Below are 23,485 nucleotides of genomic sequence, written 5' to 3'. Positions count from 1 at the left end.
GCCGGGCTGTGCGGGTGGGTGTCATGGCGGCCATGTTGGTGTCATGGCGGCCATGTTGGTTATGGCGGCCGGGGGCTGTTGGGGCGCTGGGCCTCAGTGATGTCGCAGTGAGGGCCGGGCCGTAACGTTAGAGCGCCGTGATGCCCCTGTATCCATAGGGGCATATATTTCCTATATCTCATTTTCATGGTGTCAGGTCGGGTTTTAGGTGGGATTTCGGGGCTCCAGGAGGGGAATCAACTCATTGAGAGGGCAGATAACAGCAGGACAAGGGGAATGGATTGGAATTGAAGGGCAGATTGAGGTTGGATGTCAGGGGGAAGTTGTTTACAGAGAGTGGTGAGGAGCTGGAGCAGCTGCCCAGAGAGGCTGTGGGTGCCCCGTCCATCCCTGCAGGTGTTCAAGGCCAGCTTGGATGGGGCCCTGGGCAGCCTGGGCTGGTATTAGATATAGAGGTTGGTGGCCCTGCCTGCTATTGCGGCTTAGAGCTTCGTGATCCTTGCGGCCCCTTCCAACCCTGTCCATTCTGTGATGCTGTGATTCCTCTGTGGTCACTGGAGGGTTCCCAATAGCTGGACAGTGGCTGGCACAACTCCAGCCCTTTGCTGGGGAGGGAGGAGGAGGCAGAAGGTTGTGGAGCAGCCTCAGCTCCAGCCCTGGAAGGAAGGAGTGCACTGTGTGTCCTCCTGTGCTCCCTGTCCCCAAACAGAGCAGGCACGGGGAGCCATTCAAGGACAACCAGCGTGGATTGTACTAACAGCAAATTGTGCTCGACCGAGCGCAAAGTTCAGGCTTTAAGTGCTTTAAAACAGTAGTCCATTAAATATTTTGCCTGTTATCTCCCTCTGTTAACATCTCGTTGGGTCTTCCAGCTGTTGTTAACCCTCACAGTGAGCATTTGGGAAGCAGTGTTTGCATGTTCTGGACCCCAGTGCTGGGGTTTGCCCCTGTACTCAGCATTGGTGAGGCCTCACCTCGAGTACTGTGTTCAGTTTTGGGCACCTCAGCACAGGAAAGGTATGGAGTTACTGGAGCAGGTCCAGAGAAGGGCAACGAGGCTCATGAAAAACTTGGAGAATCAGCCCTATGAGGAGAGGCTGAGGAAGCTGGGGCTGTTTAGTCTGGGGAAAAGGAGGCTGAGGGGAGACCTTATCGCCCTATTCCAGTACCTGAAAGGTTCTTACAGTGAGAGTGGGGCAGGTCTCTTCTCACTAGTGACAAGTGACAGGACGAGGGGAAATGGCCTCAAGTTGCGCCAGGGCAAGTTTAGGTTGGATATTAGGAAGCACTTCTTTATAGAAAGGGTAGTTAGGTACAGGAATAGGCTCCACAGGGAGGTGGCTGAATCACTGGATGTGTTTAAGAGCCGTTTGGATGTGGTGCTCAGGGATATGATTTAGTGTAGGGTTTTTAGAGTTAGGGTACTATGGTTAGGCTGTGGTTGGACTTGATGATCTTCAAGGTATTTTCCAACCTGGGTAATTCTATGATTGTATGATTTCTGTGGGCCAGAGGCGCAAGCACTGCCCAGACCCTGCCCTGCCTGCCCTCCCCAGGGAACCAGGCCTGGTCTGTGTTCCACAGCATCCTCAGGAAGGCTCAGAGGACTTGACACCGGAGCAAGGATGTCCTCAGATGTAGGGTATGTATGTGGAGCCATGGATTGGACTCGATGGTCTTTGTGGTTCCTTTCCATCTCAGGATGTTGTATGGTTCAGCGATTCATTGCCACCCAGAAAACACTTGGGCAGAGTGTTTGCAGGTGTGAAAGCTCAGTGTGCACCAGTGAGGACTGGGGGGGAGCTGCAAATGCCTGTGCTGTGTCACCCCAGTGCTGCACTCTGTATCCTCCTCCCACCCACTGCTGTGTCTGAGCCCTGAGAAGGGGCCCAGGGTGGCTGAGCTGCTGCTGGCACCCACCTTGTGTGTTGTAACGTTGTTCTTAACGGGGCCCTTTGAGCTGCTGTTCCCCCACAACAGAGGGACACAGTGTCTGGGCAGCTGTCCCCTGTGTTTGGTGTCTGCCCTGTGGCACAATGTCTTATCTATTACAAGGCCCTGTCCTGCACTCTTGTGCTGTCCTTAGGCCCAGAGCAGGGAAATGGCCCTGGGGTGTCAAAGCAGTTGGTGGTGCTTCTTAGAGTCAGGGCTGTTTGACAGGTGGCAGAGGTCTGCTTACAGCAGCTGGCATGGCACACACCCCTGGGATCACTGAAACAGACTCATTTAGGTTAGAAAAACCTTCAAGATCACTGAGTCCCACCTGACCCACTGAGCCCCATCACTGACCCCTGTCCCTCAGTGCCACGTCTACACATTTCTTAAGCATCTCTGGGGATGGTGACCCCATCATGGCCCTGGGCGGCCCATTCCAGTGCCTGACCTCTCCATTTAGAAGTTCTGATATTCACTCTAAGCCTCTCCTGGCACAACCTGAGCTGTTCTCTCACACCCTGTCAGATGTCACCTGAGAAAGGAGGGAGCAGTGGGAACTCCCAGAGCCACTGGGATCCTTCTGTGCTGCTGCCTGTGGACCCTCTCCTTCAGAATCCACATCCTCCTCCCGTGCTGGAGCACTGATTGCAACCAATGGTATGTGTAGGATCTTAGCTTTAGCCTTGTCCAATGATTCCAAACCTCAAATAAAGCCAAAGGCTCGGAACCAGTCAGCTCAGTCCCATCTCCGATGGCCTGCAGCTCTCATACAGCATCATAAAGCAGAGGTCTGCCATTCTGTTTACTATTTACAGCCCTATTCCAGGCAATTTTGTATTTGCTTTAAGCGTGGTACATGGGCCTCAGATGGACTCAGACTCCTTTCCTGAGATGTTATTGTGTGAGATTTTGAAACCCAGCAGATCTAAAGGTAGATTTGCAGCAGTATTCGGTCCGTGCTGTACTCGGTCCTGCAGGAAGAGGCACAATGCATCCTCCCTGTGATCTGCAGCCTCGGCACAAGGATGCAGTTAATAAGTAGGGCAGCGGCAACAGACGATCAGCAGAACAGCTTTGTGGATTATTTACACAGAGCTCAGCCCAGCTGTGGCTGCAGGTTTTGTGCTCGTTCAAGGACACAGGCGGGGAGCTCCCTGCAGCCCACGTGCTGGGATGTGATGCTGAGCTGTGCCCTGGGGAAGGCAGCACAGGGGCCGCTTTGCATGGCGACCACTGGGCAAGGTGATCCATTGGTGTGGTGATCAGTTGGTGTGGTGACCACTTGGCATGGCTTACAAGCCATTTCCTGGCTTGCAGTGTCCCTGGCCTTGAAGGAAAGCCACCATAGAATCAGAGAATTGTTAAAGATGGGAAAGATCACTAGGACCCCCAAGTCCAACCCCAGCTGATCCCACTGTGCCTGCTGACCATGTCCCTTGGTGCCACATCTTTGCTGCTGCTGAACACCTCTGGGGATGGAGACTCTGCCACCTCCCTGTGCAGCTGTGCCAACACCAGCCTGTCCCAGTGAAGATGAAGCTCCTGAGCAGGGCCTTCAGTTTAGTCCAGGCTCTGCTCTCACCCCTGGCGTTATGCACTCAGCTCTCACCATGGCTCTTGTGTTCCATTGCCCTGCTGAGTGAGCTCTTGTGCTCCAAGGGCAAAATTCAACCAGATTCCCATTGATGGGAATCTCCCATCCCTGGAGACTCTCAAGGGATCAGGCTCTGGACAACCTGATGTAGCCGTGGTGTCCCTGTGCGTTGCAGGGGAGCTGGACTAGATGGCCTTTAAATGTCCCTCCCAGCTCTAAGGATCCCATGATTCTACGATGGGCTTCAGGTAAAGCTGCAGTGCCCTCCAGCAGAGGACGGAGCCCGCAGAGCGCCGTGCTGCAGCTCCCAGATTGTGATCTGATGTATGAGGAATGTTAACGTCAGTGTGAGCGCAGAGAGACGTTATTGGGGAGCTGAGGAAATGAGGAACAGCCTGGAGATGGTCAGAGGGAGGGGTTAATCTCCCTGGAAGTTTCTGGAAGCTCTTACAAAAGCAGCACTGCCGCTGTTTGTGCCAACGACTCGATCATCCAATTCCAAGTCGATAAACAAAGCTTCGTTCCAAAGTTATTTCCATTTGCTCTGTTCCCAGGTACAGAAGAACCGTATCGCGATTTATTGTTCCTTCTTAATGTGTGTCTGCCAGGAGGGCGGCCAGTCTGAATGCAGGCAGCGCACAGAATGCCACGGATGAGCCCTGAATACAAATGCAAAGGAAATTATCTTCTGCCGCTGTCAGAAGGCTCAGGTATTCAGATTCCTTCCAACACACGGCTTGGCTTCTATCTGCAGCTGTATGCGGGGTTATGTTCTGCATGCAGAGCTCCCGATTATGGCGCTTCTCCCTCTCGGTGTGAGCCATGGGACAGGCAGAGCTGTGGATCCACGACCACAGGGGGACATGGGAGTGTGTGGACAAGGAGGTGTGCTGGCTTCCTGCTGCTGTGCTGCTCACCCCCAGCCATGGCAGTTCCTGATATGTTTTGTCCCAGCAGACACTGCTTGTACTGCTATGCAAACTATTGCTGCATCCCACCGAGTGCTCACCTGCAGCTCAGCATGAGTTTTGGAAGGTGGAAGGATGCTATAGGACACCTTAGCATTTCCATCAGTCTATTTGCACAGAGAGAAGCTGGAGTCTTCCTGCTTGGAGATCTCCAGAGGCCACCAGCTGTGGGGCAGCAGAGGGACAGCTGCATGTTGGGCACAGGGGATGGGGAGCGCCCAGAGAAGTGGGAAGCAGGGCTCCCATCCAGCCATGCTCAGAGCACTGCTGGCACAGCTGTCACTACCCCATGGCAATGCCCGGAGTGCTCCGTCCTTGGGAGATTAAGCAGAGCCTTCACTCAGCAGCACAATTAGTGCTTCTCCCTCACTCACTGCTTTGCTTAAGCAGATTTGTTGGACTGATGTGCTGCTTTTGTGACTAATCCCTATGAGCCCATTTTAGCAACCCGATGGCAATTCCTGCAGATAACAGTGACGTGCAGGGGGCTGACCCGTGCCCAGGCCCTGCTCTGAGCTCTTCTGTCGCAGTGAGCACCATGCTCAGGCTTAACCTGGGGCCCTGCTGTGCCACTGCATGCTGCTGTGGCTCTGGGCTGGCAATGGAAGGAGGTTGTGGTGGCAGGAGGGCTGCTGCCCCTACTGCCCAGGGAAGGGAGAAGGTCATCCACTGCCCCTGGACAACCTCCTCTCCTCTCCTCTCCTCTCCTCTCCTCTCCTCTCCTCTCCTCTCCTCTCCTCTCCTCTCCTCTCCTCTCCTCTCCTCTCCTCTCCTCTCCTCTCCTCTCCTCTCCCCTCTCCCCTCTCCCCTCTCCCCTCTCCCCTCTCCCCTCTCCCCTCTCCCCTCTCCCCTCTCCCCTCTCCCCTCTCCCCTCTCCCCTCTCCCCTCTCCCCTCTCCCCTCTCCCCTCTCCCCTCTCCCCTCTCCCCTCTCCCCTCTCCCCTCTCCCCTCTCCCCTCTCCCCTCTCCCCTCTCCCCTCTCCCCTCTCCCCTCTCCCCTCTCCCCTCTCCCCTCTCCTCTCTCCTCTCTCCTTTCCCAATTTTGTTAATTGCTGCAGCTTCTGGGTGATCCACTTTCTCTCTGCATCCAACTGTCTCAAGGTCAGACACATTTTGGAATTAATTCTCTCATTAGGAAAATCGATTTTTCCACGCTGCACTTATTTAATCTCCTCATTCCCTCCCTGCCATTCCCTGCTCTCTTCAATTCAGTTGCTGTGCTATGGGAAATTCACCTGCCAGCCTTCAGCCTGACCTCAGTCTGCAATCCCTGAGCCCCTTTGCTGCCACCTCCCGTGCTGCTGTGTGAGGCTGCCATGGGCGCTGCAGGCTGCCCCGTTCCCAGAGCAGAGCACTTCTGCCAGACATGGGGGGCTATGGGGGTCCCTTGTGTGCTGTCAGGGGCTGGGAGCCCCCCCACACCTCCCTCAGCTTCTCTGTATTTTGGCTGCACACGACTCCTTTTGGAAGGGCAGGATGTGGTGCAGCTGGTACAACACACAGAGAGGTGAAATGCATCATTAAGAGGCCCCTTCCTTGTTTTTAGAATCATACAATGCTAAGCTGGTTATGGTTGGAGAAGCCCTTTGAGATCCCACCCCCAGCCCTCCCTCCATGCCCACTGCCCTCATCCATCAGTGCCACATCCCCACACACCTCCAGGGCTGGTGACCCCCCACTCCTTGGGCTGCTGTTCTGCTGCATCACCACTGCCCTGAGCAGAAACCCTCCCCAGCACCCAACCCGCAGCTCCCCTGATGCAACTGGAGGCCATGCTGTGTATGTGCCCCTCCATGCAGCACCACTGCAGGGCACTTCCCATTGCTGGATGGGACATGGGGCATCCTATTTTCTTGGCCAGCCATGAGCAGCACTACTCAGGGTGATGAGAGGGGCAAGGCAGAGGGACAGATGTGAGCTCAGCATGGTGCAGAGCTTAACGAGTGAGGTGTCCCATCAGCTGTAGGAGCAGCCAGCACACTGTGTTTGCTCACCTACTGTTAATTTACAGGGCTTTCAAAACAGAGCTTGTGCTCAGTGAGAAATATAAGCCACAGCGCAAAACAGAGCACAGATCAAATCAATAACCTGCCCAGTAATGAAAGACATTTCCTCTGCAGCGGGTGAGATCCAATAAACACTGCCCTGTGGGACAGCCCTGGCTCAGCACTGGAGCAGCTCCATCCACCTGTGAGCAGTGGAATGGGGCCTGCAGTGCTCCTGTATGACCACCCAGCACCAGCTGCTGCTCCATGCAAGCAGCATTTCCATTCATGCCTCTGTGTCAGGATGCGTTTGGTCAAGGTGTGCTGCTCCTGAGCTGCCACTTTCTTTGCCAGGTGCCATTGTGCTCCCATCCACAGCATGACACACAGAGCTGCAGTGCCACTGCCTCCACCCGGAGCTTCAGTCCTTGGGGCTGACTTCTTCTTAGAGAAGTGCTCAGTGCCTGCTGGTGTGCAGAAGACATTGGATAATGCTCCCATACTTTAACTTCTGGCTGGCCCTGAAGTGGACAAGGGGTTGGACTTGATAATCTTTGTAGATCCTTTCCAACTGCTCTGTTCTATTCTATCCTGTTCTATCAAATGGTTTCAAACAAGAGGAGAGCAGGTTTAGATTGAATATAAGGAAGATGTTATTTACGATGAGGGTGGTGAGGCAGTGGCACAGCTTGCCCAGAGAGATGGTGGATGCTTCGTCCCTGCAGACACGCAAGGTCAGGGCATGGGGCTGTGAGCACTGATGGAGCTGTGGGTGTCCCTGTTCATGGTGGGGAGCTGATGGACTTTAAGGGTTCTTTCCAGCTCAAACCATTCACTGATTGCATTATTCTGTTCTGTTCTGTTCTGTTCTGTTCTGTTCTGTTCTGTTCTGTTCTGTTCTATTATATTCTTACTTACCCTACCCTACCCTACCCTATCCTATCCTATCCTATCCTATCCTATCCTATCCTATCCTATCCTATCCTATCCTATCCTATCCTATCCTATCCTATCCTATCCTATCCTATCCTATCCTATCCTATCCTATCCTATCCCATCCTATTCTAACTTTCCTCTTCCTCCCCCTCCACCTCCCTATCTCCATTCTATCCTCCTCCCATCCCATCCCATCCCATCCCATCCCATCCCATCCCATCCCATCCCATCCCATCCCATCCCATCCCATCCCATCCCATCCCATCCCATCCCGTCCCGTCCCGTCCTGTCCCATCCCGTCCCGTCCCGTCCCATCCCATCCCATCCCATCCCATCCAAAACATTTATCAGTGCAGAAATTGGAGCAGTATGAGTGATGGAGGCCATGTATGAGTCGCTCAGCACAGCATGAGGTTTAGCAGCTCTGTGCACTGACCCCCTGCTCTGCTGCCCCATAATGTGCTAAGCCTGAACTTCCCACTGCTTCTCGGCCCCATGGAGCTCTGCCCCTCCTGTGTGCCCCCACCCAGGGCAGGCAGCTCCAAGGCAGGAGTGGCACAGAGTGGGGTGATACAGAGTGGGATGACACGGAGCTGGGATGGCACGGAGCTGTGTTCACTCTTCTGTATGTTGGATACCACTTTGTGTATTTCATTATCTCTTGAGGAATTTAATTTGTTAACTCAATTGAGTCTGGAGCTCTTCCGGCCACGGGGGAACTCACTGCCACTCAATGCTCCTTTCTCCTGCCCGCAGCTTTTGGTCTCAGTGTCCTCATGGGCTTTATTTCCACGCAGCTCCCGGGACGCTCTCAGCCCATTGCCATCCATCAGGGGCACTGCAGCCCTCCCTTTGTTTCCTGATGCTATTGCAGCACTGCTGACGCACATGTGCTGCTGTTCGGTTCTTTGCGCTTCCATCACACGTGGCTCCATCTCATTTCTGAACGTTTCCATCCTCCACTTGAGGACCCTCAGCTCCTGTGCTCCCAGACCCGCAGCTGTGGCCACAGTTGAGCTCTGCTCATTGGCTGACAGACAGACAGACGGGCGCTGAGCTGTACCTGCACCCCCGGGTCTGTCCCTGGTGGGGACGTCGCTTCCTCTGCAAGGGGATTATAGATAATACATTCTGGTCTAATTAAAATTTGCTGAAGTAATTAGGAGATAATGGCCCTGGCATTCTTTGGAGAGTGAAGCTTAACAGTCTGATTAGTGCATGATTAGATCTCTGCTGGCTATAAGAAATTTTGGATAGGATGAAAATCATGATACCTTCAGCTTTGCTGAACATTTAATTGTTGAAATGACCAAATGTCCCCTCCAATGGGAGCAGGGATTGTGAGCACCTGGGCAGTGGGGCCATGGTGATATCTCCTTCCTGTCCCCATCCCATCCCCATCCCCATTTCCATTCCCAACCCCATCCTCACTCCCATCCCTGGCCTTGTTCTCATCCCCATCCCCATCCTCCACTCTGTCCCTGTCCTTCATGGGGAGTGGGGGCAGCTGGGGCTGCCATGTGGACTGAAGGCCAAATGGGATGGGACCCGGCAGCACCACAGGACTTCAGATCCCATCATAGGGGCTGCTATTTATCCCCTAAGACAGACTGAGGACAGTATCCATCATGTCCTGGAACAATACCATCATCAGTACCTAGTCATCAATACCATAATCAATACCTGGCCTAGAGGGAGGTGTCCCTGCCTATAGCAGGGGGTTGGCACTAGAGGATCTTCAAGGTCCCTTCCAACCCGAACCATTCTATGATTCTATCTCCTGGGACAATATCCATCATCTCCTGGGAGGGTACATACACATCACCTCCTGGGACAGAGAAACATAGAGATGAAAGTTGGAAAGTCCATTAAGATCATCCAGCATCATCATGGTCTCCCAGGACATCATCCGTCATCTCCTGGGACCACTCCAGGCAGAGCAGGGTCGGGTGGAGATGTGGCACTGAGGGGTGCGGTCAATGGGCACAGTGGGGTGAGCTGGGCTGGGCTCAGGGATCTCAGGGGGCTTTTCCAGCCTTCATGGTTCCGTGATGCTGTGATCGGATGAGTGGTGCTCAGGTGGACATGAGGCTTACAAAGGCCCCATAGGATCCCTCTGTGGCCCCATAGATGGTTCCTGCTCTGTGCCACACAGCGCTACTCAGACTGACTGTTAGTTAGGAGATAATGAAGTCAGAAGAGAGCAGTAAATGTTGGGGGGGAGAAATCAGATAAGGGCAGAAAAAGCAAACTGAGAACATTCCCCAGAACAATAAGATGCAGTGGTTAACCTGCTTAAGGAAGTGCAAAGGAGCAGCCATGGAAATGAAAACAAGTGGTGCTTGCAGCACCAGGAATAATTACAGCAAAAGCACATGAAACCACCCCTGTTTCTGATAGCTTTGAGGTGGTTTTCTTCCTTGTTTCACTGATCTGTTCTTTTTGATCTTCTCTTGGAAAGCCAGAATTACAATAGAATCATCAGTGTTGGAAAAGACCTCCGAGATCATCACGTCCAACCACTGACCCACCTCATCTAACCAAAAATGAGAGCGATCCCACTTCTGCCCTCTGAGGGGATGGGCTGGAGCCTCTGCTGGGGCCCACGTAGACTGTGGGTGCATTGGTAGATGGAGTGGTTCTACCACGCCAACAGGAGGGCTGTTTGCTAAGGGAGCCACTGGGGACCAGGGGAGAGATGTTACCTGTGAGACCCTTCATGGGGTTGATGTGCACCACAGCTCCATTTCTATGCAGGTCCTTGCTGTGTCCTGGGGCACTGGGGAGGTGCAGGTGGCTGGGGCAGCCCAACGAGATCTGCCTGCCCTGGGGTGATGGCCAGAGTGATGGAGCTTTGGTATGGGTGCATGAGATGTGCAGATAAGGGCTCTGCATCTGGAGCAGCAGTGCTTCTCCCCTTGAAGTGCACTGCAGCACGTACCATGTCTGGATGGAGGGCTCAGTCTGTGGGCATCCATCCCAACAGCCATCAGGGCAATGCTCATCTTCCAGTGGAGCACCACCGAGTGCACTGAGCAGCTGATGGAGCTGTGGCTGTTCCAATGCACTGCAGGGAAACTGAGCCTTTAAGGGTCCTTTCCTAGTCAAACCTTTCTGTGTTTCCATGCCCCATTCCCTGACCATGGGTGTCTCCAGGGATGGGTCAACCTGTGCCAGTGCCTCACTGCCCTCAGGGTAAATAACCTTTTCCTTGTGTGCCCCGCAGCTCATGGTCAGTGGGGCTGATAATTGTGCCATGGCAATTGGAGAGTGGTGAGGTTGGAGCAGAACGTGCTGCTGCTGGCATGACCCTGCCCAGCAACCTGGCTATTGCTGTGGGATCTCCACGTCATGCAGGGAAAGCTCTCAAAGGGGAGATGGTCCTGGGAGCAAAAATAGCATCTCTGGAGCATCCGTGCTGCTGCTTCTCTGCATTTCTGTTCTCTTGACCTCAAGGCCGTGCGGTGTTTGCTGCTGAGCTATCGTGAGCAGTGAGCACCGTGTTCTGCCTCCTTTCTTCTCCCAGAGAGAAAACACTTAAAGGTTAAATATATACTGGGCATCACTCAGTGAGTTCTGTGGTTGGAAATGCAGCCATAAAGCAAACATTTGAGCATGCGGAGTTGGGGGTTTCAGCTTTACCCCCCAGGACAGCTCAGCCCAGCCCTGGTCTGTGAGCAGGAGATGGCTCCTCCTGGGCACTTCTGTGTGAGCAATTCCCTTCCAACAAATGCAGCCAACTTGGTGATGTGGAGCTCAACTCTACGTGCCTCTCATCTCTTCATGGGACATTTCTTAGTGTTCTGCTTTGGAAACTGAGATGAAAGAACCAAGTCCAGTGGTGAAATGAGAGCTGAACTGCGGAGGTGCCTTTTGGAGTGTGTGTGCTGAGATCTTCCCCGTGGCTTCAGACTGGGCCCTGGGCGGATGCACTGGGTGTGGGGCAGGATCTATGGGGAGGACAGTCTGCTCCCAAAGGTATTTGGCTTCTCCTCTGCTTTGCAGACATCTGGGCAGTGAAGGCATCAGGGAATGGCCTGGAGGAGGCAGGGGCCAATGACACAGCTCCTCCTGGACCTCCAGCGCTGCAGTGCTGCGTCTCACCCTGACCCACTGCTCCTGGTGTGGGGTGGTGTTTGTTTGGGTCCCACACGGACCTCATCGCTGTGATGGCAAAGTGCTCAGCCCTGGGGAAACGGTGGCTCCAAGCGGTTGTGGGTGAGAAATGCCAAAAGCATCAGCAGGGACTCGATGGAGCTCTGCTGTGCTGGGGATGCACCAGAGCAGAACCAGGTCTCATCCAGGCTGTGCTGTGATTTCTGCACCCACAGAGCGGGGAGAAAAGCATCACGTGCCAGGAGAACGAGGACTGTGAAATAAACAGCGATAATTGCAGAGCCTTCAAACAATGGCACAATGGCTGTGTTAGCAGAGCTGGCAGCACCGGCTGAGCCGGGCCTGGGAATGCAAGCAGGTGATGCTGGGCAGGGAGCACAGGGTGCACACAGCCTGTGTGTCCCCACTGCCCTGCTGCAGGGGGGGCTTCACTAAGGAGGGGGAGGGTGAAGAGGGGAAAATGGCACCGCAAAGAAGGGTCCCTCACCAGGCACTGCTCCATTGGGCACAGAGCTGCAGAGGTGCCCCGATGTGTTGCCAAGGTCCAAACCCAGTGCTGAGGGTCTGCATTCAGTGTGAGTACACACATGTGTGCACTGTGGGTGGCAGTGATGGTGTTTGGGAACTGCAGTGCATGCTACACAAACAACCTTTCCCAGAGGAAATGATGAGGATCTGAATGGGGTTGTGCCACGATGTGCCTTGCAAACCTGGGGGCTGGCATCCTCTCCATGCCAGGCTGTGGAGCCCCTCGCCCTCCACATTCACCCCAATGGCACTCAGTGCTGCTGCAGGATCACTCGGTGAAGGAGCCCAGTGCCTGCGCTGCGGCCCTGAAGCATTTCTTACCTCACAGAGACCTCTAGAGTCCACTCCGGAGCACACGGAGTTCTTCCAGCCTCCGAGACGTGGTGCCGGCCCCACAGGGGCCCTGTTTCATGCTGTCTGTGGGTGTACAAAGGGTGTGCCCTGTCCGGTTGCCCAGACCTTTTATACATATATATAGTGATGCTGGATGGACCAGACCCAGCACTGACCCCAGCAGCACTCTGCTCATTGCCGACCTCCAACAGACCGTGCCCCACTGTTTACTGGGGTGGGGTTTGATGCACATAGATGGACAGGGCTGCCCCAGAACCCATGAGGCAGCAGCAGCTCCAGCCCTCCTGGTGGGGCTGGTCCTCACAGTCCTGGTGTTCCCTTCCTGCCCATCCCTGGGCTTGGAGCCGTGGGGCACTGGTCCCTCTGGCAGCAGATCCAAACTGGAAAGTTACAGCAAATGTTGACAGGAACCTGAGCAGAACTGAGTGTGACTGGAACTGATGGTACAAGATGCAGAGCTGCTGCAGTGAGGGCTGGGGAGGAGATGGGCAGGAGAAGAGCAGGGGAAGGGCAGGCAATGAGTGGGCAGTGAGCAAGAGATGGGCAGGAGGTGGGTGGGAGAAGGGCAGGAGGTGGGCAAAAGAGAGGCAGGATGAGGCAGGGAGGAGCAGGGCAGGTGATGGGCAGAGCAGGCAGTGGAGCAGCATGGGGGGAAGCTCTCAGTGTTGGTGTGCAGCTGCTGGAAATACTGAGTGTATCTCTGCTGCCCACTTGCATTGGTTACACGTATACACATATATTGCTCTGAGCCTGAGGCTGTACAGCAGTGGAACCATGCAAGAAATCACTGAATTATGGGCATTGCACTGCAAGCCAAGTTGTACAGAATTCATACAGCTCGGTTTCATCCAAGAACAACACAATTACTCTCAGTTTTTGGTTCTGGGTGGAAAGCAATCATGAGTTCACAGAGTCCTTATGACTGCAGGCTCGTTTTTCTGCTACATGACAGGGTCTTCAACATGTCAGATGCAGGCAGGTGTTTTGAGACCATCTTTTAGTATTTTCTGGCATCCTTCAGACAGAGCTGTCATTCCAGTTTCTTTATTTGGCCTCCATCTTGTACGTATAAATGCCTTTGCAATGACAAGGTGTTATGAATTATGCAGGGCTGGTGTTCTGGTCAGTGCTGGCCCAGACCAGCAGCTCAACCTGAGCAGAGAGCTCTGCAGCTGCTGTGCAGTGTGAGCGCACCAACGCGGCTCCGCTGTTTGCAGATCATTGACCATGGGTTGGAGTCCGAGGGAGGAACCTTCCCACAGAGACAGGCAGAGCTGGAGGCTGCTGGGGAGGTTTCAGAGCACAAGAAGCCAGCAGGCACCTGGTGCGATGGTGCAGGGCCCCTCAGCAGGGTGAGGCAGACTCAGTGTGCAGTGAATGGGAGCGCAATGCAAATGGTGGAGAGCAGGAAATGCCTTCACTCACCTGCAGGCTCACTTCTGGTTAATCTTTAATGCAGAGCAGTTTAAATGCCCACAGAACACCACAGCTCCTGCTGTGGTTTGGGAGGGGAAGGTTTAATTTAAACACAGCCCTTGGCCAAGGGGGGATTCACACAGCAGCCATTGGGGCTCAGCTGGGAGCTGGGCTGACCCTATGGGATGAGTTGTGCCAGCATCGGCGTCTGGGCAAGGATTCCTGCTTGAAAGGAGCAGAAAGCAGCGAGCTGACAGGTGAGAGAAGTCTGCTTCTGTACCTCTGAGAGGGATAAGGGCTCTGCAGTCAGCACGGGATGGCTGCAGTGCCTGGGATGTCTGGGGAAGTCCTGCACTCCTGTGCATGGCTGCCTGTGTTTGGCTCTTTGTAGCCTCTCTGGGATGGGCCAGGGATATAAAATGGGAGGATAAGGACAAGGGGGAATGGTTTTAAAGTGAGACGGGAGGTTTAGGTTGGATCTTAGGAGGGGGTTTTTCATGCAGAGGGTGGTGACGCACTGTTCACAGGTTGCCCAAGGAGGCTGTGGATGCCCCATCCCTGCAGGCATTCAAGGCCAGGCTGGATGTGGCTCTGGGCAGCCTGGGCTGCTGGTTGGTGACCCTGCACACAGCAGGGGGTTGGAACTGGGTGAGCACTGTGGGCCTTTGCAACCCAGGCCATTCTATGATTCCATGATTCTATGAAAAAACACTTTATATCATTTGCAACTAGATCAACAAGTTTGTGTGGGTGGAAATAGAGGGGGAAATCTGTCCAGCAGAAGTTCAGGGGTGGTCACAACCCTCAGGGTGGTGTTTGTGTGTCAGCCTCACCCAGGACACCTGGCAGCATTGGAGCTGGTTTTACTCCTAACGAGGAGCTCTCAGAAGCTGACCCAACAGCTGGAGCCATTGTAGTGGTTCATCAAGTGGGGCTGACAGCTGCCCACTGTCCACCACAAAACAGGCCATGATGACTCTGTGTGCCTTCCTGTGACACCGTATGAGATGGAGAGCAGGACCCAACCTGTTGCACAGTTCATGTGGAAGGACGGAGATGTTTTTCTTTCAGACGCAGTTCATGAGGGCTGGTAGAAAAAGATGAATGGATTCCTCTGTGTAGCAAAATGCACTGAGTGAGGCCCTCAGCTTCAGGAACGGCTCCATTTGGAGACCAGCTGCAAAGAGGACGTTGCACACAGCAGCATTCATGTGTTGGTGGGTGGCCATGGGTTAACACACGGCATTATTTATCCTTCACTCTTTCCCTTACTAAGCAGAACTGGGCTGACAACTGGAGCAGCAGCACCATGTATGAGCTCAATGAAAGCAGCTTCGACCCCATCACCTTCGTCCTGACTGGAATCCCTGGCATGGAGGAGTCCCACATCTGGATCTCTGTCCCTTTCTGTCTGATGTACATCACTGCACTCTTCAGCAACTCTGTCCTCCTCTTTGTCATCGCCACTGAGCGGAGCCTCCACGAGCCCATGTACCTGTTCCTCGCCATGCTTGCTGTGTCCGACCTGATGCTTTCAACCACGACAGTGCCCAAAATGCTGGCCATCTTCTGGTTCAGCGCCCGAGAAATCTCCTTCGACGCCTGCATTACTCAGATGTTCTTCACACACTTCAGCTTCATCGTGGAGTCGTCCGTCCTGCTGGCCATGGCCTTTGACCGCTACGTGGCCATCTGCGACCCGCTGCGCTACACGTCCACCCTGACCCCCTCGGTGATCGGGAAGATCGCGCTGACAGCCGTGCTCCGCGGCTTCTGCATCATGTTCCCTCCCATCTTCCTGCTGAAGCGGCTGCCCTACTGCGGGCACAATGTCATGCCCCACACCTACTGCGAGCACATGGGCATCGCCCGCCTGGCCTGCGCCGACATCAGGGCCAACGTCTGGTACGGGCTGACCACGGCTCTGCTGTCCTCTGGGCTGGACGTGGTGCTCATCGCCATCTCCTATGGGCTCATCCTCAGGACCATCTTCCAGCTGCCGTCCCCCGAGGCTCGCCTCAAAACCCTGAGCACCTGCGGCTCCCACCTCTGCGTCATCCTCATGTTCTACACGCCTGCTTTCTTCTCCTTCCTCACCCACCGCTTTGGCCACAGCATTCCAGGCCACGTCCACATCCTGTTGGCCAACCTCTACGTCGTGGTCCCACCGATGCTCAACCCCATTGTGTACGGAGTGAGGACGCGGCAGATCCGCGAGCGCGTGGTCCGTCTGCTCTGCCCTGCAGGGCTGTGTCCCCGTCCTGGCTGTGGGAGCCGCTGCTGAGGAAAATGGGACACGGGATGGGGTCTGGAAGGCAGTGTGAGGCGTGATGGCACTTCTCGCCTCAGGGTGATGGGTTTGTCCACGTGGCTCTGGAAAAGCTGAAGGGTTTCTGGATACTTGGGCTTGGCCCATCAGCCCCTTCATTGCTACTGCCTTCTCCTGGAGATGCTGCCCCTGAGTGCTCCATCCAGCAGAGATGGGACACATGGGTCAGATGAGGGAAATGTCCATTAAACCACAATGTCCGATACCGCACTCAGGACTCCACAACAAACTGCAGGTAGACAATGGTGTCATAAATCCTCACATCCCATAGGGACTTTTTCTTTCTTTACAAAAGCATTTCACAGCAAACCAGTGCTCAGTGTAATGTGTGTGTCCTTTCTTCCCATCCTGCTGTTTGATAGCCCACCATTTTGTTGCCATACATTCCATTTATCCTTCAACACCAGGAGAGCATTGTCCAACATTTTCTCACTCCTCACATTGGTCTACAGACCAGTTGTACCAGCCATAGTGTGTTCTGGTGGCAATCTGCCTCAGTGCAACGATGCAGAGCAAGCACCAGATGTATCTGGAGCTTGTCAGTCCCTTGGAAGCACCTCAGCCATGGCTCTGTCTGCTCCCATCATGGAGGGAAGCACAGTGGTCCTTCCGTCGGCACCCTTCCACCTGGAGCTCTGCATAGAGTTACTTAGGTGAGTGGGATTGCCCAGCTGTCTTGTCCTGATGGCGGGGTCCCTGTGGCCATTCTGGCTCAGTGGTTAAGTGCCACAATCTCCATTGCCCACAGGATGAAGCAGAGTGGGGAATGCACCAGAACCTGGAGACCTTTCTTTCATCTTTCCTTTGTGTTTTACTGGGTGGGGAGTTGAGATAAAGGCTTGCCTGTCCCCCCTGCATCATTCCTGCTCTCTGGACCATGTTTTCTACGCCCTGCTTGGAGACAATTTTGTGCCTGTGTTGAGCTCGGGAGATTCCTGCATCCTGACCAGTGAAACCATCCTCACCTGGGCAGCAACCACAGCCCTCCTAATGCAGTGATCTGGGGGCTGAGTCTGGTGCTGATCCCTCAGTCCCACTCCCACAGCAGTGCCAGGAGCCGGGATGCTCTGCTCCATGTCAGCCATGAGACCCAAGGAACTGTGCTGTGAGGTGGTGCCAGGGGCATGAGATGGATTAGGATGAGACGGGCAGGGATACAGCAACCCAACCTTGATTCACTCCAGGCCTCCCAGTGACGCAAGTTCAAGAGAAGGAGAGAAAGAGATCCACTGTTTCAGAATTAAAAATAATACTAATAATTCGTGGCACTTTCATCACATTTCTTTTTTTCTTTGTGGTTTCATTTTTTGTGTGTGCTTTCATCAAAGCTGGGAAGCCTGTGAGAGGCACAGCGGAAATGAAGGTCTGTGCACTCAGAGCTGTTTGCTTAGCAGCAGTGATAACAGAGCTGGTGGAAATGCTGCTCGTGTTGCTGTTCTCAAAGCATTTTTGTATCTCTCTTAGCAAAGAGTATTTACAGAGAGCAGCCCACGTGATCTCTGATAGGACACTGCACTGTATCAAAAACAACAGGGCAGGAGAGCAAGCTGGTGTAGCCAGAGCATGAATACATTCAGGCTGCAATGAGATGCTTTGGGGTTTTCAGGGCTGTCACAGCAGCACGGACGTTGGGGTGAGATCCTGGGTGCTCGTGACTGCAAGGGGCTTTGCAGGGTCCCCCCAGCCCTGCCCAAAGCACGAGACAAACCCTTCTGCTGCAGAGGTTCTCCCAAAAGACTTCTGACCAGCTCGAGTGGCAGCTGACCTTCCATCCAGGTTCACTATTGAGAGACAGTTCAGCTCCATGGAGTCTCAGCTCTGTGGTTATTCCTGCTGCCTTCTTCTCTGCTTCCCTTTTGTTGCCTCTCCTTGCTGATGAACTGAGGGGTGCACTTACCTCTAAGCACAGCAGCTGTTTGGCCACAAGTGTGTGTGCTTGGAGCGCACAAGTTGGAGTCTGTTGCTGGGAATGGCCTCTCTTATCACTGCCCATCCAGGAGTTAGGGAGCAGTGGGACCGCGTGGAGCAAAAGCTGCGCAGGTGAGAAACAAAGCAATAGACCCAGCTTCAAAGTGCTTCCAAGCCAAGTATTGGAAAATGCACAGAGAAGAATGGCAACAGGTCACTGGAGCAGGTTGCCCAGTGAGGCTGTGGATGTCCCCCCCCCCGGAAGCACTCAAGACCAGGCTGGATGGGTTCACAGCAGGGATTCTGCTGCTCCTCTGGCTTTCCAGGAACAGCTGAACAGCCCCCAGCCCTGGAAGGATTTGCTGGCTGTGCCAGGGCACAGATCTCATGGCAAAATGCCCTTGGGTCAATGAATCACCAGCTGGGCAATTAGTGCCCAAAGGGGCATGCATAATGGGGTATTAGCCAGTTGGTCGGAAAGATTTATATTCATAACATGGTTAAAATGTTAGCTAAATAACCTGCATGAGCTTGTTGTGCTTCGGGTGCTGAGTCAGGCTCTGAGCTGGGAGGGGGAATGCTCTTCAGCTTCAGTGAGTGCTTCACTGGAGGGAGATGGAGCGCAGCACTCAGGGTGAACAAAGCCTGATGTGTTCATGTTCAAGTGCCACATTTACATTCATTTCTACTGCTGCTTTCAATAGTCCTTTATTAATTGTTCTTCATCTGCAGGCTGTAGTGGGTAATAAATTATAGTAGCAAAGCTTAATGATCTCGCTGCGTCTCAGTGCCGTCATCACTGTGTCTTAGTAAATGGTAATTAATAAAAATCCCCAGTGTGCCTCGTAAGTGGGAAGCCATAAATGGCACATCACGGAACTCTGTCCTGCCCTGACGTGTTTGAGGTCCCCAAAGGCCCCCAGAGGCCCTCAAAGGTCCTTGAAGGTCCCTGAGGGTCCTTGAAGGCTCTTGAAGGTTGCCACGTTGGGGCCATGGCAGTGGGGAGGTTCTGGCTGCGGTTCCTCTGACCTCAGCACTCAATACTTGGCATGGCTGGGGTCTCTGCAGGTTTCAGGAGGAGAAGCAGTCCCATAAACACATTACTCTCTCCTAAAATTGGAAAGGAGACAAAATCAGCAGAAGGGTTTGCAGCAGGAATGTCTGCTGGTCACCTCGGAGCTCCCAGATTCCTCCCCATTGGGAATCACAGAAAGCTGGAACAGGTCCTGCAGTGCAGGCAATGGAGCGGCCCCTGTTGGCACCTCCATGGCCCAGGGAAGCCCCCGAGCGCCAGCAGGAGGCATCGACTGCACACGCATTACTGTGGTTGGGGTGGTGATGCCTCAGGTGGTTCACTGAGGGCACTGATTCACCCGATGCACTCCTTGGTGTACCCTTATCTCACTCCCATCTGCGCGGAGGGGCTGCCTGTGCTTTCACCTGTCGTGACTCAGATCATAGAATCATAGAAGCATGGACTCATAGAATGGCTTGGATTGGAAGGGATCTGAGGTTGGAACCAGATGATTTTTGAGCTTCCTTTCAACCAGAGCCATTCAATGAGCCTCTGGTTCTGTGATCTTGCCCGTTTTCAGCTGCAGATTGTCCCTCCCACAGCCTTTGGGAGCTGTGTTCAGCTGGAAGCCGTCAGGTCCAGATGGGCCACAGGAGCTGGTGGGGCCACCAGACCCGAGGGTTCTGCAGGCATCACCAAGCCCAGCAAAACAGACAAGGAAACCTGCTCCTCCTGCCCTGCGCCAGTGCTGAAATGGAGGAAGGGGATGATGGGAGAAACTGAACACCGCTCCGTTTGACATTAGCTCCAAATAACACAATGAAAAAGTGAATATGAGACTTAACAACAGTAAAAAGGTAATAACGTAATCAATAGCAATCAGTGCCTATTTCTGGCGCTTAGTTTCCATAGAATCATGTCACTGCGTTTTCCTTCCATTTTTGGGTGATTGATTTTCCTGATGACTGAACAGAACCGTGATTTTCTTATTGTGACAGCAGTCTGACATACAGCTCGCTGTGACAGACAGACAGACAGACAGACAGGCAGCCAACAGCTGCTGGTGAATAAAGGCGGTGCTGATGGTGTCTGACTGACTGCAGCCTTGGTGTGAGCTGGGGAGATGCAGTGGCAATTGGACACAGCTCTGGTGCTGTCTGTGACTGTGAGCAGACCCAGCATAGAGATGGGGAGGTTTAGGCTGGATATAAAGAAGGAGTTGTTTACAATGAGGGTGGTGAGACACTGGCACAGTTGCCCAGACGTGGTGGTGTTCCATCTCTGGAGACAGCCATGGTCAGGGATTGGGGCTCTGAGCACTGAAGGCTTCAGTGTGGGATGGGGGAAAACATCTGATGCTGAGGACTGTTGTGAAGCCCTTGAGAAGGAAGAATTTGTACGAGTGAAAAAATGAAGCCAGATGCGTCCTGATTAGAAGAGCCTTATTTTGAATAACGAGAATAATTGAGTGCAGTGAGAGGCTCATGAGAGCAACAGTTTTCCATCAATGATACCCCAATCTAGACCGTATGCCGATGAGAAGGATGGAAGCTATTAGGTGCAATGTTGTTTCCCCAGTGAAATCCTTCAGTTTTGCTGTGTTGATACCAAGGACCATTCAGCATCTCTCCTTCTTGAGTGCCACCAGCAGCACTGCTGGGCTCCCACTGAGGATGAACAGCAAGAAACCAGACAGAGGATGGCAAATTTCTTCCAGCAAACCCAGAGCTCAGAAGAACTCTTTAACCAAGGAGCTCCTCAAGGCTTCATCACAGAGCAGTGGGGTTTGGGTACGTTGCTTCCACCATATGAGCAACGTTTGAGGAGGAGCATTGGCTTTTGCAGCTAAATGTGGGAGAGGCTTTCTGTGAATGGTGCCGAGTGTGTTTGCGTTGGGAACACAGAACTGAACTGAGCAGCCTCCACAAGGACTCTGCACAGCCTGAGACTCGGTTACTGGGGGTGGTGGAGTGAGGATGGCCCAGCTCATCTCCCATGGAGATGGCTCCTCTGCACCCACCCTGCTCAGTGTGATGTCACAGCACGGGGCCAGCAGTTCTAAGTGGGCAGGGACGATGGGGTGGTGAGCAAGTGGAGCAGCTGTGCCACATCTGGCTGGTATGTGCCCTCTGGTGCTGCAGAGAGAGGCGGTCCCTCTTGGTACCACCGCTCCCTCCCAGCCGTCACCATAACAGGAGGAGCCGCCCTCACTTTGGCTGGGAGCCGTTGCCCCCCCCGGCGCTCCCCACCTTCCAGCAGCTCTGCTACTTGACAGATCAAACCACAGCCCGGGTTGCAGAGCCACCATCATGTCAGACAACAAAGGGGAGGCAGCTGTAGCTCAGCCCACTGTCACCACAGATTCTGCAGATGTCATCAATGTGGTGGTGAAGACCCTGAAGCAGAAGGAGCAATTTGAGGTTGCTCAGAGCAGCACCATCCAGCAGCTCAAGGAATACGTCGCCACGCGTTTCCAAACTCCCCCAGATCTGCTGGTGCTGATATTTGCTGGGAAGGTCCTGAAAGACCACGACACCCTGAGCCAGCACCGGGTTTACAATGGGGCCAACATCCACCTCATCATCAGGTCCCCAAAGACACTGCAGGACAGCAAGGCAGACCAAGGAGCTGCAGCCGCCCTCGTGCAGCCTCCCAGCCACAGCAGTTCCAACTTGTTCCTGCAGAGCGCAGATGATCTGCAGAGCCTGATCTTGATCCCTCAGAACGTGCCGGGGCTGTTGAATTCCAGCCAGGAAATTGTGGCCCAGACCACAGAAGACCTCTTGTTGAAGATGATCAACGCGGAGCTGGACCTGAACGCCATCAACAACAACATGTTCTTGCTGGGCTTCCTCCTGGGGGTGACGGGCACCAACATCCTGGGGTTGGACTCATCAGATGTGTCGGAGGTGGTGAGCAGCGTCCAAGGCCCCATTATGTCCATGGACAGCTTGCTGAGCCAGGTGGCACAAAGCACCTTCAGGCAGAGCATCCTTTCCAATCCCGACCTGCTCAGTGATATCGTCGCATCCAGCCCCCAGATGCAGCAGCTGGCTGAGCAGAACCCTGAGATCAGCCGCATGCTCAGCAGCTCTCACGCAGTCCAGGACCTCCTGGAGGCCTATAGCAGCCCGGCCGTGATGCAGGAGGTGATACGGAACCATGACCTGGCCATGAACAACCTTGAAAGCATCCCTGGGGGGTACAGCATTCTGGAGCAGCTGTACAGAGAAATCGAGGAGCCCATCCTGGACGCGGTGCAGACACAGATGGAGGACACTGTGTTTGCTGGCCTGGACAGTAACCCAGCTCCAGGAGAAGCCAGGCTGCCCGCCTGCATTGAGAACCGCCGGCCGCTGCCCAACCCCTGGGATCCACAGCCCAACAGGGGCAGCAATAATGCCTTTGAATGGGAAGAGCACGTGGCCAGCAGAGGTGATAGTCTTCTTGAGATGAACCTGGATCCTGAAGAAAATGTGGAGCCCAGCCTGGGAGGGGTGCAGGGCATGGTGCAGCAGCTGGCAGAGAACTCAGTGCTCATGCATGACCTGAAAAGTGCAATAACAGATCCCAGCAGCCCGGTGCAAATGCTGCTTAATGGTGATCAAAATTTGAGTGATTCCCCACCTGAAAACCCAAACACAGAGCAACTGCCATTGGAGATGGAGAACGCAGAGATCTCATCGCTGCTGAGGAACCCCCGGGCGCTGCAGGCGCTGCTGCAGGTCCAGCTGGGGCTCAGCACCCTCCATGCTGAGGTGCCCGACTTCATCCTCAGCCTGAGCGAGGATTCCTTGGAGCTGGAGGGCATGGAATGCTCATCTCAAGGCAGTGAGGTGGAGGATGTGAGCCTGGCGTCAGAGCAGAGTGAGGAAGAAGAGCCGGCAGAGACAGATGAGTAGCAGCCGTAGGCATCTCTGTGCTGTGGGCTTCCAGGACCAAAGGCCAGATTACATTCTGTGTCTGATAGGGGGGAGCAATCAGCACAGCAGCTGAGGTGCTGGGAAAGAACCTCCACCCAATGAGATACAGCAGCTGGTTCATCCCAGCAATGAAGCGTGGTTGTTGATCGTGTTTCAGTCTCATCACACATTAAAGGCAGCAAGGCACATACTACACTGTGTGCTGTAGCTTTCATCCACGATAATTAATTCCCTCTTAGCTGCAAGGATTTCTTGCATTCAGAACAAATAGAAATGAGGACTGTCCTGAAATGGGGAAGGCCCTCCCTGAATGTGGCGTTGCCTGTTCACACACAGAATCCAGATGTGCATCCAGGTGAAAACATGACAGCAAAGCCACCAGAGAAGGAAAAATCACCTTTTAGCGTGTTAGGAACGGAGGTCTGGAGACAGGATGGTAAAGGGGCTCAGCTCCAATTGTGACTCCAAGACTCCAAAAG

General features: G+C 53.9%; 2 protein-coding genes and 1 long non-coding RNA gene across 4 annotated transcripts; all 3 read left to right on the top strand.

Annotated features, from left to right (window-relative positions):
- The first annotated feature begins 16 nt into the window (after positions 1–16).
- On the top strand, positions 17–8,576 carry LOC107308609 (uncharacterized). 2 transcript variants are annotated; one of them, XR_014942298.1, is made up of 4 exons: positions 17–1,642; positions 2,461–2,592; positions 4,138–4,239; positions 8,215–8,576. It is a non-coding gene; the product is annotated as an uncharacterized LOC107308609 (long non-coding RNA). The 2 variants fall into 2 exon arrangements; XR_014942297.1 differs by having other exon boundaries at positions 1,023–1,642; positions 4,084–4,239.
- A 5,160-nt stretch (positions 8,577–13,736) lies between these two features.
- On the top strand, positions 13,737–18,837 carry LOC107308606 (olfactory receptor 52B2-like). The gene is made up of 2 exons (XM_015852609.3): positions 13,737–14,088; positions 15,111–18,837. Exon 2 carries the CDS (start codon positions 15,141–15,143, stop codon positions 16,113–16,115), a length of 975 nt encoding a protein of 324 aa, XP_015708095.2. The 5' UTR covers positions 13,737–14,088; positions 15,111–15,140; the 3' UTR covers positions 16,116–18,837.
- A 1,370-nt stretch (positions 18,838–20,207) lies between these two features.
- Positions 20,208–23,199, top strand: LOC107308559 (ubiquilin-1-like). Its single transcript, XM_015852526.3, has one exon. It carries the CDS (start codon positions 21,393–21,395, stop codon positions 22,983–22,985), a length of 1,593 nt encoding a protein of 530 aa, XP_015708012.2. The 5' UTR covers positions 20,208–21,392; the 3' UTR covers positions 22,986–23,199.
- The last annotated feature ends 286 nt before the right edge of the window (positions 23,200–23,485 follow it).

This window comes from Coturnix japonica, chromosome 1, assembly GCF_054131305.1.
Source record: "Coturnix japonica strain WE chromosome 1, WE-NBRP24, whole genome shotgun sequence".
In the NCBI taxonomy this organism is placed as follows: Eukaryota; Metazoa; Chordata; class Aves; order Galliformes; family Phasianidae; genus Coturnix; species Coturnix japonica.
Note: the sequence above shows the minus strand (reverse complement) of the source record. Positions and strands in the feature narration are given on the sequence as shown.

What these genes read in the sequence shown, in the direction of transcription:
- LOC107308606 (XM_015852609.3), top strand. Translation starts at nt 15,141, where the DNA reads ATGTATGAGCTCAATGAAAGCAGCTTCGACCCCATCACCTTCGTCCTG.
- LOC107308559 (XM_015852526.3), top strand. Translation starts at nt 21,393, where the DNA reads ATGTCAGACAACAAAGGGGAGGCAGCTGTAGCTCAGCCCACTGTCACC.